The 16,539-nt window shown below is 39.4% G+C and overlaps 1 protein-coding gene across 1 annotated transcript in view; it reads right to left on the bottom strand.

Moving 5' to 3' along the window:
* LOC115359500 (solute carrier family 12 member 5-like) overlaps positions 1-16,539 on the bottom strand; it is a 204,105-nt gene that overhangs the window by 33,087 nt on the left and 154,479 nt on the right. The window contains exon 4 of the mRNA XM_030052017.1: positions 13,481-13,627. Within this exon, the coding sequence (XP_029907877.1) occupies positions 13,481-13,627 (147 nt within the window). The remainder of the gene's footprint in view (positions 1-13,480; positions 13,628-16,539) is intronic.

Raw genomic sequence — 16,539 nt, 5'->3', positions numbered from 1 at the left:
GGAAAATGAGAAAGGACACAGAAGATAGAAGAGGAGAAAAAACAAGAAAATTAGATCATATATGTACAGTATATTTATGAAGGAAAATGCATTCCTTTTTCCAAAAAGTAAAGTCAGATGCAAAAGTGCATCATTCAGTCATTCAGCCTATTCTAAGAATGTTTTAGTAAACCAAAGACGTGACTTATATGTGATCCTTCAAAAAGGAAAGGAGGAATTTTAAAATTGTATGTTAACAATCATCTTGTAAGAGTCAGTTTAAATATGCTTATTTAACTTAATATACTCATTTTCTGCTATAGTTATCTTTTATAATAGCGTCAGGGTTGTGGGGAGTAACATCAAAACACCTTAGGTCAGGGGTTACATAGGGACAACAATGCTCTACAATGCAAATGTGCTGCTGGTTGTGGGTTAGACAAATAATAATGCCAGCAGGCCTGTCAGCAGCTGTCAGTGCACATTCAGACAACCAATGACAGGTCGCTTCTCCCGCAGCATGTCAATCTCTCTGTGTGAATGGAACTCCGTTATTGAGAGAAAAAATCACAGAGAGACGCCACAGGAAATGTAAGGACACGCTACAATGTAAATCATCAGATGCCTGCAACACAAAAAAACTAGCCTCCAGAGAGAAAGAGACAGATGCAGGCAGGAAGTGGAAGAGCGGGCCAGAAAAATAGAATATGACAAAGTGAGAAATAGACAGGATGAATGAGAAACAGATAAGGCGTGTGTGTGTGTGTGTGTGTGTGTGTGTGTGTGTGTGTGTGTGTGTGTTTGTGTGTGTTAGAGTGTGGATACCAGGTTTGGACAAAAATTTAGAAATTATGTTCAGGTTTGAGTCGGGATCGGTCACGTCGGCGTTATTTTAGTGAAACTCTGTTGTAAAACAAATAAATATGATGGACCTCTGTCTGTCTGTTCTGGGCAACTTCCTGTATAGTACTGAAGTTTACGTGACAACGCTGAAGGCAGCATGTAGGCTATTTCAGGTGGTAAATGGAACAAAACGATGGAGTGCAAGCAAAATCTGGGTTGGGTTTGGACAAAAATATGCGGCCATCCACAATCTAGAGTGAGTGTGTTTGCAGGAAAATTGTTGGTATAGACTTGAATGATCTTGATCATGTTCTTCAAGTGAGAGCCACTCAGAAGGCAAAGGCCATCCTGGAGGACCATCAGCACCCCCTCCATGCAGAGTTTGGACTCCTGGCGACACGGAGGAGATTTGCTTATGTCAGGACGGCCAACTCAAACACATACCTCAGGTCATTTGTCCCATCAGCTGTTGGAAACAAATTGCCCCTCGGGGACAATAAAGATTTTCCAATCCAATCCAATGTGTGTGTGTTTGTGTGTGTGCACATAAGACACTACAAAAACAACAGATTTGATCACTCACTCTGTTGTTGAATTTCTAATGTCTTTTTTTTTTTTTTTTTTTTAAAGAATTTTGTTTTGGCATTTCTGCTTTGTTTGACAGTCACAGTAGAGAGAAACGGGAAAGTCAGGGGAGAGAGAGGGAACGACATGCAGCAAAGGGCCTGAGGTCTGATTCGAACCCAGGACGCTGCGATCAGGACTCAGCCTTGATATGTACATTTTCACAAAAATTTATTTTCATGTAGCTTACTGTTATCACTGGCTGACTCAACATACACCATTCATGAAAGGCTCTACATGTGCAATATTTATTAAAAACTTGGCCTCTGGTATGTATTTCCCAGAATATACCCTCTGGCACTCAGAAAGTAATGGATTTGCTGTTTCTGGCAATGGAAACAGTGATTTGACAGATAAACAAAAGGAAGACTGAGTAAAATAGCCTCTATTACACACACAAACTCTAACTTCATCATAATTCCAAGGAAGACGTCCAAGCTCTGCATAGTGTTTGACAAGTGATCTAAGGGTAGTCCGGCACAGCAGAGATGAAAAAAACGTGACAGCTAGCTCAGTGCCAGTCAAACAGGCTACCTGCTGTCTGTGTGGTAGGCATGGCCATGATATCTACATTGAAACATCACATAGCCAAGGATTAAATGTGCAATGTGAACATTACAGTGTGCAAACATTCTTCATTGACTTCATTTGCACGCATGAAATAGTGAAACAGTTCACATTTGCCGTAACATTTACGTCAGTATCCCAGTGCTACTGAACAGCAGAGTTTAACTGTGAGGAACGATTTCTGACAGCAAATCTACAACAGCGCCATCAACAGACCTGTTGAAAACTGTAAAATGTAGGCGTATTCAAAAGCAAACAAATAAATATATAATTCTGTCAGTTTAATGGCATGTTCAGTCCAAATATAAAGCAATTTTTCAATTTACGAACTCGCACGAATATAGCAAATTGCACGTAGGCTATTCACATCATTTGCGTCTATTCACATTTTTGCATTGACTTTGTAAGTGCTATTTTAAAATCCATAATGCTTCATGATTATAACAGAGAAATATGTCTACAAGATCTGGAATTAGAATCTCTGGTTTTGGATAAAGCACACTCCAAATTTACAAAATGGAACTATTTCCCCTAAGGTTTAAAAAAAAAAAAAAGAACTCAAAATAATAATAAATACTAATAAAATAAAAAGTCAAAATAATCCAAGATGTACCTGCTTGCAGAATTTCTTAAAAGAAGATTTAATTTGAAATGGATCCTTGTACCTTCTGTAACCTGTCTGAAGAATCTTTAAAATAGATGTTTTTATCATTCCGGATATCCAGGACATTTTGGTTACATATTTACAAAATTGACTAGCACTTGAAATTGACAGCACCCCAAATTTTTAGATTTCACATAAATTTTATATACATAATCTTAGTGCCTCAGTTTCAGATTTGATTAATATAATTATTCTTATGGGTAAATATCATATTCATTGTTACAAGTGAAAAAATAACAACCCTTCCTTTGTTTGGTTTATTAATGACTTCAAATAATTTAATTTAATAATTATTTTTTCACCCCAAAAAGTAAGTTCTAGTGAAATTGCAAGAAAGATATGTAGGCATATATCCCAGTTTTGTTGGTTTGATTTATGACTCTTATCAGGATTCAAAGCCACAGCACTGAAACAGCTGTGCTACAGCTCTGCTAAAGGTGACAAATGACCTGTTCCTTGCAGCTGATTCTGGGGGAAACACTATCTTAGTATTACTAGATCTTAGTGCTGCCTTCAGTACTGAGGATCATAACATCCTGTTGGTTTGTCTTGAACAGTGGGTCAGCATTAACAGTACAGCACTAAATTGGTTTAAAATCCTATCTTAGAGACAGGACTTTCTCAGTGTAAACAGGGCAATTTTCGCCCTCATGTGCTCCAGTCACTGATGGGGTCCCACAAGGATCCATTCTGGGGTCAGTGCTTTTCTGTCTCTATATGCAACCCCTTGGTTACATTATCAGAAAGCGTAACATATCTTGTCACTTTTACACTGATAACTCACGACTGTACCTCCCACTGAAATCTAGGGACTCCGAGCTCTGTTTTGACAAACAAATCAGCTCTGTTGTTAAGAACAGTTACCACCAGTTATGAATAATCTCCAGACTCAAGTCACTTCTCTGCTTCCATGATATGGAAAAAGTTATTCATGCGTTCATTACATCACAATATGACCACTGCAATTCCCTCTTCTTTGGTCTTCCCCAGTCTTCAATATCTCACCTGCAGATGGTCCAGCATGCAGCTGCCAGGATGTGGACCGGTACTAAAACACATGAGCACATCAGCCCAGTCCATTTTAGGATTCAGTTCAAAATCCTATTGATTACATTTAAGGCTCTTAATGGTCAGGCCCCACGTTATTTCACAGACCTAATTCATGGACACTCAGCTCCTAGGTCTCTTGGATCTGACTACAGTTCTCTCTTTATGACCCCCAGTCTCAACTCAAATGCACAGCTGACAGAGCCTTTGCAGTTGGTGCACCATGATTGTAGAGCCAGTTGCTGTTAGACATCAGATGTGCTCCCTCCATCTCTGCCTTTAAATCTAGGCTAAAGACACTTTTTTATTCCCTGGCATTCTTGGCCCACTAACTTTTTAATTTGTTGTCATAATTCTGTGTGTGTTGTTGTTGTCTATTGCTGTTGATGTATTTATTTATTGTTCACTGATAACTTTGTATTTAAATGTGTTGTATTTGATAGTTAAGTGTATATAACCCCCATACCTCTTTTTTCTTTTTAGCTAGAGTTGTTAATTAGTTATGCATTAACTATTAATATTTATATCATAACTAATATTTATTCACGTGATACATTTCAAATCCATACCTGTGGCAGGGTCAACCCGCAATTCCAGAGTGTTGTCCAGATAGTAAAGATAATCCATCATTTTGAACAAGAAGCCAGTGTTTAACACATGTGCTTTTCTACAAGGACTCTCCACCTGGACTCTAACAAGACTCTGATAAACACGTGAGAATTTTTGACTTTTCTGATTGATTTAATTGATAGGTGCTATACCAGTAAAAAGAATACTACAAATGCTACTTCTTATAATAACAATTTAAAATTATTATTAGGTCTGTTATTATTAAAGAATATTAGGCTAGTGAGACAGAAACACACACACACAGGGAGAGAGAGAGAGAGAGAGAGAGAGAGAGAGAGAGAGAGAGATACAGTAGAAAAAAAGCTGGTGATGCATAGTGACAGAAAGAAATGGCAGTAACGGTCGGCTGTTGTTGTGCCTGTCTCTATGAAGACTGTAATGTGGTTAGTGTCACCTGAGGGCCCAGTGGACTGACTATCAGAGTGAGGAGTGAATGGGACTGGGCTCTATTCCTCTCCCTAATCTGGTCATAATGAGGCCACAAGCCCTTCTCCCACCGCAGCAGATAAGACAGTAATTGTTTAAGTGTTTTATCTGATGTGGGCAGCAGCCACACAGAGATAGTTTAAGGCACACCGAGTCACCGCACAACTGTACGGGGAAGCCGCCATCGGAAAAAGTCGGAGTCAGAGTTGGACTTTTGTCATTTAGACTGGTATTGTCAAACAGAATAATATTCATTTGGGGGGACAACGTTTTTGTTTAAGTCATAATTTAGTTAATTTCAGTCAATCTTGGCAAACAACCACCGATATGAACAGAAAGAAACTATATGAGCCTATTATTTGAAAGTCTTTCCGTTAAAAGACCTTTGTCACTCTATACTATGGTGTATGCAATTACGATAATGAATAAATATTTCTGCCCGTTTAATGGCATGTTCAGTCCAAACGTAAAGTGATTTTTCAGCTTTCAAACAAAAGCAAATATGGTGAATTTCATGTGTTCCCGTCATTAGCGTCACACAGTGCAAATTCGCATCTATTCACATTTTTGCATTGACTTTGTATGTAATTGCACATTAATTGCAATTGTACTTGGCAAAAATTCACAATAATTGTGCCGTGCAAAACATTTACTTTGCATTTGGTCTGAACAAAGTAATGGCAAATGGTGAATACTTGCCTCAAGGTGCGATTACATACAAAGTTCATGCAAAAATGTGAATACGTGCAATTTGCTATATTCGTGTAACTTCGTAAGTTGAAAAATTGCTTTACATTTGGATTGAACATGCCATTAAACTGACAGAATTATTTGTTTGCTTTTGAATACACCTACATTTTACAATTTTCAACTACATGAATACACAAATGATGAGAATGATGCGAATTTGCATATCTGCTTCATTCGCATCACATATATTAATGTCGTCCGATGCTAATTCACATGTTTTCGTGTCTTTGCATCAACATTGTATGTAATTGCACTGTGAAAAAAACCTGTTTCACATTTGATTTTAACACACAATAAACAAAGGCACATACTGTATTTCACCAATTAATCGCCCGGCCGCAAATAGCCGAGTGGTTCTTATAATCGCCTGGGGTCTGCACCCATTTTGCGTATTAAACGCCCACCCGAATAATTATTTGCATTATATTGATGTAACCCAAAATAAGGCTATTCACCTTATTTTTGCAGAGGTAAACAGTTAGCCACACAATAACTGTGCGGCACTTTCGTTTTCTGTCAAAATAAGAGAGCTAGCTAACGTTAGAAAAAAAGGGTGTACCGTAATCTTAAATCGACCGACTGTAAATATGTTGGACAGTAACTGTCATCACAGTAATGGCCTGGTGCAGGTCTGTGCAAAAATAAATAAAGGCCTGCAGCGAAGAGCCGCCTGGTTCTTTAAACGCCTGGGGTCCAAGTTGATTTTGCATATTAAACGCCCGGGCTATTATTTGGGGAAATACGGTATTCTGTATTTTGCAAATGAGCTGGCAAACTGAGGTGATAAGGATTTATCTTCCACCACATTTATGTATTATTAAGTACATCAGGATTTCAGTGCTGTGTGGTGTGCACAAACCGGACATGCCAGCGTACAGCAACAAGCATGACCTCTCAAAACCCTCCATTTTGGCATTGGTGAGAAACAGATTCAGCTTGTTGGTAATTTTTTTGCTGCCTCTGGTTGTTGCTTAGTCCTGTCTGTCATTTTGTTTTGACTAGAGTGCCAGAAGTGACACACAGCTAGGAGATTAGATTTTCTGTGTCATCCCATTTGGTCACTTTACCTAACACTGTCCTACTTTTATTTCACATGACCCTCTAGGCATCACTGTGGACGGCGGCATTAACCAACATCATGAATCAGCTGCTGTCAAAAAGACAATGGATCTCTGTGGATCTCTGTGTGCCTCTTTGAGCTTTGTATGGATCCCAACATGCATGACTTTGCTCTTTTCTCCAACTGCGTACGATTGCATGTGCTTTCAGAATCAGAAACAGCAGATCAAATAGCTGAATTTAAGATGAACATTTTATCTGCTTTTATTTTTTGTTGGCCAGTTAATGAGAGTCACCTATTGGCCCGCCTGCCTGATAACTAACTGATGAACTAACTGATGACCTAATTTCCGAATCAGCACCTGATTGCAGGAGTGGCATGGAAGGCAGGCGGTGTCGTGCTGTTGTCGGCAGGATGTGCAGCATCCTTTTTCCCACTGACCCAGAGCCTGTGGCCTGTTTTATCGTCCCACTTTCAGGGGTTGCAGGTAACATCAAATTGGGCTGGTCTGAGAGCTAATGTGATCGAGTCCATACTCTTTTTCATTCAACCCCTTTCTCCATGAAGTCTGAATTCAATGCCGTCTCCACATGCCTGTACATCCAAACCCACATGTACCTACACACCCTCTGGCTTGCAAGCATGCCAGTAAAAGAACTCAGATTACGCCGCCTCGCCATCTGTCAATTCCATATGAGGCACACCAGCAGACAGCTTACAGATTAGACAAAAGACACCAAGGCAGTTGTTGGAGGCCTGAATAATTACTAAGCTGTCAAATCTGTAGTTATTATGACAGTCTGAGGAATTATAATCCTGCTCCAACCTACAATATATTATATCTGGCTCATTTTGAACAACAGTCAGCTGGCTGATATGTCCCCATACTCTGACTGCAAAGGACACTTTAGGTTTGTTTCTTCCCAAAGCTACAGTCAAACTCTGCTTTGGCCTTTGGTCGACCTCGGAGTTGAGCGGAAATTGGTTTTGACAGGAATGGAGATTTCACCCTGCCCTGAGAGCATGTTTCATTAGCATGCTTCATTACATAAATGCATAACGGTTTTGTCGAGCGCAGCTTCATCAATTCACACACAATATAATAAAAGTCTCTTCTGAGTGTGCAGTTTATCACTCCAAAATCCCAGTGGACTTTATGCTGCAGAAGGCAAAAGTGTCAGATGAAGGGGATGAAGATTATCTTTACTTTCAGACTCAATGTGAAAATACATTGGGGCTGTGAAGACAGACTGACCAGAGGACGAGATGCAGCTGAGCGTGATGGAGGTGGCAAAGCAGGGCAAGAAGAAGAGGATGATAGATGGAGAGAGAGAGAGGCAGAGACAGTGAAAAAGAGGAAGAGAGAGAGACAGACAGAGAGCGAGAGATGGGATATAATGAGATTGTAAAAGAGGAAGAGGATGGAGAAATTGAGAAAGCGACAGAGATGAGGGGAAAAATGAGAAAAAATGAGAGTGATGAAGGGAGAGAAGCATCCTTAGCATTTAAATGAGTCACGACAGAGGGCAGACCACCCTTCCCCTCGCAGCGCTCGGATTCAAGACCTGGAAGTAATGAGGAAGGCCAAACAACAGATGACTTTCCATCTAGAATATTAAACCTCATTTTAGCTTGGTGACAAGCCTGCATTCATTATCTGGGCTAAAAATACACGCACACACACACACACACACACACACACACACACACACAGTGCATGTTTTGTTGTTTGAATATGCCAGCTTGGAGCTTAAGTCTCAGTTACACAGAATGCTCCATCTACAATAGTTTACTGATTTAACACTTTGAAACCTGAGCACATTCATATGATTTCTTTCAAAAACAAGCAACTTAACAAGAAATGACCCAAAAACGGGCAAGAAATTAGTAAAAAGTTACAACAAAATTACCCCCAAATTAGCAAAAGAAAAAAAAAAAAAAAAAAGGCAAAGAAAAGAAACAAACAAAGACAAACAAGGAAATTACCTTTTTTCACATTCCTGAAAAAAAGACCTGAAAATTAGCCAAAAAAGAAAATGTTTTTCTGTGACATCATTTTAACTGCATCATTATAATAATTACATATATGGTTTGCTCAACATTTTTTCACTGGTCTTTTGATAATTCTCTAATTAAACTCTCTCTGTCTTTCAATTTTATGGTTATTTTCTTTCTTTCTTTCTTTCTCTTTTCATTCATTCTATCTTTCTTTCTTGCTTTCTTTGTCTGCCTTTCTTTCTTTTTGTTTTAGCCCATTTCCAGTTCAATTACTTGTGACCTTTTATTTATTTATTTATTCATTTGACAACTTTTCAGGTAATTTCTTGTTATGTAACCCACAGGCTTCCTTGCCCATGTTGTTGAAAGACACAGAGCCAGTTTGGCCAGGCTCCAGAGGGTTAAGTGCTTGTGAAAGGCAGACTCACTTAAACACGAGAAATGTGACGTTCATTCAGGTTTCAAAGGGTTAAAACGGCTGGTTGTTCAATTCAATGCTTAATGGTATAATGCATCGGAGTTGTGCCAAGTGGAAGCATAATTCTTTCTATAATAATGATTCTCAGAACGTAGGAGGGTCGAATGGCTCATTAATGTTCTGTCAAAATGTTCCATCAGGGAAAAATAACGGTGGTGGAGGACAGCTACAAATGTGGGGCGCCGTGATTGAGCATCCCGTGAATAGCGCTCCGTCGGTGATAATCCATGCATGAGCACAGCTTACACAAATGTGAATAAAACATGGGCCGACGCTAACACTGTATATTATCTTGCATGATGCGTCATTCCTTTCCTCTTGTAGTCCTGTGGATTCCGCTAAGGTGGGGGGGTGATCGCATCCTCTCAAGTCTCGTAAATGCACGTGCACACACACACACACACACACACACACACACACACACATATCCGTACATAAACACTCCTGCGGTGTGGTGATGGCAACCCCTGGGATGGGTGGTTATGTGTTATGTAAGAAGCTCAAGGGGAGAGAGGAGCGGGTTTCTCACACACCGATCACACTCAAGCCCATCGCCTCAGGGCTCTGCAGTGAGCTTGGTGTGACTGATAGGAAATGTGTGTGTGTGTGAGGGAGACAGAGACAGAGAGAGAGAGAGAGAGAGAGAGAGAGAGCAAGAGAATGAGATGAGAAAGAGAGAGGGGGAGAAAAGGATGGAGTAAAGGAAGGAGAGACTATAGTGAACATTCACTGGTGTAGGCATGTCAAGAAATCCTCTCTATGTATGAATTCATGTGCGTGCATGCATAAGTGTGTCTGTGCCTGTGCTTGCACGATTTTCTCTTTCTGGTCCACTGATTTTGAACCACTTCTTCTCTCCTTGTACTATTGTACTTTTTAGTTTTGTTTCCCCTGGTATGATTTATGACAGTCAAATCAGGGTAAAATTGAGTGCAATTTGTTTTTCTGAAGCTTGCACACAATATTTTCTCTTTTAGAAATGAACATGTCGATGAAATTCCTCTGATGTGGATGGAAAATAGTTCCATAATGAGATACCTATTCACCGAAAATGTCACATTTTAATGTATTTAAATCACATTATTCTGCTTCATAAAAACAGTTGAAAATTTAAATCCTTGGCTAAAACAATAACTGTACTTTTACTTGGACCGTCTATATTTTAGAGATACTGAAACTTAAAATGACGGCTTTTTTTTTTTTCAGTTCATTCATTTCCAAAATGGGTATATTGGTATATCTAATGATTCTGTTTTGAAAAATAGCTCAACGTGGTAGTTTGAGGAGCTTAGGAAAAACAAAAAATAGAAATACAATAACACAGGGTCTTTCCTTCCATGGTCAGTATCCTTTTACAGAGCCCTTTCTACACTGTCACAGAGAAACATGATTGGGAAGCATATTGCCTGTGTGTCTGTGCAGCCAAGTTTGCTATGGTTAGGATTTGAGGGGGTTGTGCTATAAATACACTCCGTGCTAGAGGAGAATCTAGGCTGCACAAACACACACACATAGACACACACAAACATACATTCCTGCCTGATGCATACTACAAACCACTAAGACGACATACAGGCAAAAGGCGCACAAGCCTGAGTCAAAATGAAATGCAGTAGCATGCACACTAAAATGTTCCTACACAACGGCATAACAGACTTTGTAGTGACGTTCAAAATTCAAGTTTAATGAGTGTGTAGAAGAGTTCCTGGCACAGGAAGAGCATTTCTGCTGACATACGACACGCTGACATGTTCTAAATAAGATGGCATCTACAGGGAGATGTAAGTGCACCTCCTCTCTACTGTGATCATGTGAGGAAATCTGAAGGAGAGGCACAATATGTGTTCCCTGACAATCAGACACATTGGACAAGTCAAACACAATCACATTGTAGCAGCCACTCAGCTTTTTGACAACAGGGGTGGGGGGGGTGGGGAGGGGTAGGGGTGATGATACTGAGGGATCGTATCTACACTGATCCAAGACTCAAGATCACCACATTGTGTCGCTGGAATTAGCAGCTGAGTCACCCCGACACAAGACTACACTTCCTTGACACTGGCACTAATGTGATGACAGGAAGGCAACAGTGTGTTATCATCCATTAATCGTGTTCATTTTTTAAATGGAATCAATAGCATCCATACAGCACAGTTGGCACAACGGGAGATCGAAAATGTATACAATCAAATTTTAGTGAGGAAAAACACATTTCATCCCACAGGTAAATCACCTCAAAACTCAGCTTGGGAAAGAGGCTCAAATTTGGAGAAAGTGAACTACTGAATGTAAGAGAAGGTAACAATATTATCAATATTATTGGGTTGGGAAACTTCTAAGCAGAGGAGAAAGAAGAAACCCAGCTATGTCCTGCTGATGGGTACCAAGGAGACTGTCCTCCGGCAAAAAAACAGCTGCTTATTACGACCTATATTTACATTTTAAAGTTCAGCGACCTCTAGTGGTCCTGTAAATAATGACACTGTGATGTACCGTAACGGGAGCGACAAAGTCCATATAAAATGGATGGTGGGGTGCGATGGGACAATCAACACCACTATCACTCAATCCAGTGGTTCTCAAACTTTTTTTCAATAATGTACTTCCTTTGAAATATTTTTTGAGCCAAGTGCCCCCAGACCAGTGCAAAAAATTTTGGTAGAAAAAAAAAAATTGAAGTGTCACAGCAGCCTTAACCCTCCTGTTCAAATTTACGAACAACGGTATTTATAACCAATGTGTTACAAAGTGTGTACAGGACATTGAACACATATCATCATGTGAATTTCATGTTTACCCGGTAGTGCCCATTACATTAGGAAAACTCATTAAATAAGAAGCAAAAAAAAAAAAAAATGATGTTAATCATTTATTTAGAGACGTTAAACACTGAATGGGGTCAAACTGACCACAAACATAATAGGAGGGTTAATACAACAATGGACAACAGTTAACAAACAAATGGTTCTGTAGAATGTGGAAGGGTATAGGTTCACTGTGTAACTTTACCTATAGGTCGCTAACTAACTAGTGAGTAAGCTCGCAAATTACCAAACTGAGCTGTGTTGTAGCTGTTGCTCAGGTAACTAGCTAATTTGATAGTTGTTTGTGTTATTTAAAGTCCTCACTTACATGTTGAAGTAACACCAGGTTTATATTGTACTGGCTACTGGTCTTCTGCATGTTCAAAAAAAAAAAAAAAAAAAAAAAAAAAAAAAAAGCACTGGGAAAATGGGGTTGACAGTGGTTCATCTCTACTGATTCTGTCATCAGTAAATATAACAAAATAATTATTGCAAGGACTATCAGACTGCATTCACCCATTTAATTAAAATTCACCAGAACTGCTGATTGAAGAAACTAGACCTGATCAAATCTTAGGGCTTTCAAATAAACTATAACATCATGAAGTCAAGTGATAAATTGCTACTTTGGTTATTATTAGGACAATTAGCAATGCAGGGTTTGATAGAAAATTTCTCTAATGTAACAAAGGCGGAGAGAGAGAAAGGCATTATATTCTAAAGCAGTCTAAGCACACCATTAACATACCAAACAGAAGCAGTGGTGCATTGCAAGCAAAATTTGCATGATCTTCTTATTCGATCTTTGATATTCATCGTACAGAAGTCAGTGATGCGCACTTGCCAATGACCATACCTGGTGGAGCAGCGTGATTAACTGTCTGATGTGACTCACTGATTTTCATTCTTTGATGGGACGACAGGCTAGAATTTACGGGCGCTTCAATCACCACTGAAGTGTAAGTTGGATTTTTTTTTTTTTCATCATAGCTAAGAGGGATTTCTGAGACACATACACAGACATACAAGCATTTCAGCATATTATTCACAGCATATGGAGCAGCTGCCTCTGGAGGCTCAATTCTTTAGTCAAGAACACTTCAACAGAGAGAAACATCGGCTGTGGGTGTAATTAAAGGTTGCAACCAACTTTGCTTTTGTGTCCCATACCCCACAATGACCATGATATCGGAATTTGATAGAATTATTGATTAATACCAATGATTCTTCACCAGGCACTGAGATTTCTGGCTTTCAAAACCTACTTGCATTTTTTACTCAGTAGTGGAGAATACTGCTACAAGTGAGCAAAACGCATCCTAAATCTGACAAAGCAGCATTATTAGATTACTTTACAGTATAACATGCTATATTACATCTTTACACTGGTTTATGGAGGATCACCGCTTGAACTGCTTATCTTATTTATCTTTATTGTAAATGGCCGCTGTAGGCTGTGCCAGGGGCCTGCTGATGCTGTCATTTTTATCATCCTAGATTACTTGATGTCCCTTTAATTGCATGAACGTCAGGTTACAGGATGAATAAGGCCAACCTGTAGCCACCCAGTGTGCTGTAACAAAACAGAAAATAGCTCCTGTGGCACTCACCGTGGCACAGCACATGAAGACGATGATGAAGGTCCCGATGACGCCTCCGATGCCAACCAACCAGGTCATCCTGAGGAACAGAATCACTCCAAAGATGTTTTGGATGCATGGCAGATAGACACCCATCAGAGTACCGAGCTGGGGGGCCTGGATGAGAGAGAGAGGAGCAGAAAAGGGAAAGTGAGAGTTTAAATAATTTCTTCTTGTGAAGTTACTGTGACACTTCAGACTGGCTTTCCAAATTGCTTTGAAAATTCATGGAACAATAGGTTAATATTCTTGCAAATCTCTTTATTTATTCTCGAATCAATGGCTTCAAAGAGTCCTGTGATAAAAAGAAGCTGCCAGATGGAGAGACATGGTCTTGTGTTCTGTCTCAAAGTAATAAGCCTTGGGTTTCTAGTTTGTTTGTTTGTCATTTGGCAGCAGCTTTGGTGCTAAGTGGTCAATGCTGTGGCGTTTCTGCACTGCGCTTCCCAGAGAATCAAACAGTGTGGCCAGTTCTGTGATTATTTTCTGTTTCTGAAAATGTGACTTTCTGTAGACACTGGGCTTTTCTTTGTTTAACCAAAGTGAAATGTCGCACTTCTTGTTCGCAGAGGGATTTTTTTTTACAAGGCACACCAGTTGTTTGGAAGCACAACTGTAAAAGCTTTCATGAACTGGCTTGAGTTTGAAGCACTGCTCTGTTCTATCAATCAATGACAGACAGTGGCAAAAAAGGACAATTTATTTATAATGTTGTAAATTAGCTCATCAAGAGCAAAAACTTTTTTTTTTTTTTTTTTTTTTACTTTTTCTCTCTCAAAACTCTCTACTGAGTTGACAGAAATCGCCTCCTTTGTTGTTCTCAGGATATTCAGGAGTTGTTAATATGAAGGTAGAAATAAAAATAGTAACAAAAAAAAGTTGAGAAAGTAAGCGAAGATAAGAATTATATGCACGAAAATATCTATGAGAAAGTGCAAAAATATATGAAAGTAAAGGTTGTTAATTATTTAAAATGTTTTTTTTTTTTTTTTTAATTATTATTGTTATTATTATTTTTAATCTCTAATCTGTGAGAGCATGTGGTGCCCCCTGTTGAAATACTGGCACACTGCTGTCTTTGTTCACTGATGGATTGAAGACATTTATTTTCCAGGATGACATGTATTGAAGGTTGTTTTTTATATTGTTGGAGCTTAACATGAGGCTCAAAACAATCAAGCAGTTAAGATTCACATTCTGCATTTAGGTGCTAAAACAAATCCCTGGATGTATCAGTATATGTACACCCCTTGTTGATTCTCAGAACAATAATTACACTGAGTCTGGGAAACAGAAACTTTAAAATCCGGAGGCAGCCAGGGGACCAGACTCCTCGATCCTTTCTTTTGAATTTATTTTGCTCACTGTGAAGCTCCTTGGCAGTGGATTTGTTCCTAGCTGGTGTGGATCAGTGGACAGAAGGCTGCTGTATGTGTCCTTTCATGAGAATCTGTTTCAAGGCCATTCCGTTGAAAGCAATTACCGACACTCGTGGACTGAAGATGTATCTTGTTGCACTCCAGATTGACTAATAGGAGGTTTTTCTTCCCGAAGGTTTTCTGGGATGTCCTTTGTGGGTGTTTGGGCGTGTGTCCATACGGTTGCACGTGCTTTGGAGCGTGAGTGTGTGGCTGTGTTTGCCAAGACGGTGGTGCATATTGAGATTTAAGGACACATCGGTTGACCCTGTGCTTAATACAGACATAGCCTATTCATTTCCTGCCCAAGGACAGCGTGGCCAATAAAGGGTAATTGTACTGATATCCTGTGGTGATCCATTTCACTGAGGGAGAGAGAGAGCAGACCTGAGCTGTCACATCAGCACATTACAGAAAACACCAATTTGAATCAAAATTATGAGTTGATCCACAAAACAAGGCTGACTGGAGGATGCAAAGTTAGCTCAAACATTGTGCAGCTGAATTACAGTGTTTAAACGGGTGAAGATAATATTATATCTGAGTATAATAGATTACAATAATGATTCATTTCACATGAGTGATTTCGGTGAAACAGGGCATTACATGCTCTGTCACACTGCACACACTTGTTGGATTCGCTGAAATCATTTCCATTGTCAAAGCCTGTGATGAATTTGGAGTTATTTTGGGTCGTGGCTAAAAATGAACACAGCATTTCGAAATGAAACCCTGCAGGCTGGAGATAAGTATCTTTGATGGCCACTATCAAATTTTGTCAACAGTGGTTATTACATCCGTCGTAACAGGACGGACGCTATACAGGAGCGAGTGCTAAAAGAACAGTTGTGCGCTGTGAAGTGAGAGCAGATGCTGATTTTATAACCAGACTTTTAATCAAATCATCCTGACAAGTGGCTGACATCAAATGAATAATATTGTGTCTGGGAAATTCAAGTCTGATGCAATATAATTTGGTTGGAAAGGCTTGCTTGCCTTCCAATATTAATAATGTACTGTTTGCAGAGGGGGGTAGAGAGAGAGAGACAGAGAGAGAGAGAGAGAGAACAAGTCCAAACAGGTCTCACAAATATAATTATACTCTAATTTCCTTTTGATAAACAACAGGCCAAGAGCTCACACACACAGCATTAATTAGCAAGTTTATCACTTTGGAGATCCCTGATTCTACTGAGAAGACCGGTGTGTTGTTTATTAGCATGTCCACACAGCATATCATATCATGTGATGCTGTCATATCATGTCATGTAACATCCTATATTACATACTGCATTATAAATATCGTCCAAAGATCCAATCAAGTCACACTGTGGCATATGTCACATTACATGACAGAAGACGACATGACACATTAGCATGACATGACATGACCATACATGATGGTTACTTATTGGTCATGTATTGAACTGACAAAACAAATTCATCATATACGTTTATATCTTGCCACATGTGATGTGATCAGTAAGAATGCTTATATGCTTGCTTATGTTTTGCAGGTGTTCATGTGTTCTTCTGTCCAACATATATTATTCTATCGACACTGCAAATCCTTACTTTGCCTACAGGTCTTTTGTGGTCTTGTTTGTTGGT

Source organism: Myripristis murdjan, chromosome 5 (genome assembly GCF_902150065.1).
Source record: "Myripristis murdjan chromosome 5, fMyrMur1.1, whole genome shotgun sequence".
NCBI classification, from domain to species: domain Eukaryota; kingdom Metazoa; phylum Chordata; class Actinopteri; order Holocentriformes; family Holocentridae; genus Myripristis; species Myripristis murdjan.
This window is presented reverse-complemented; position numbering and strand designations above follow the sequence as displayed.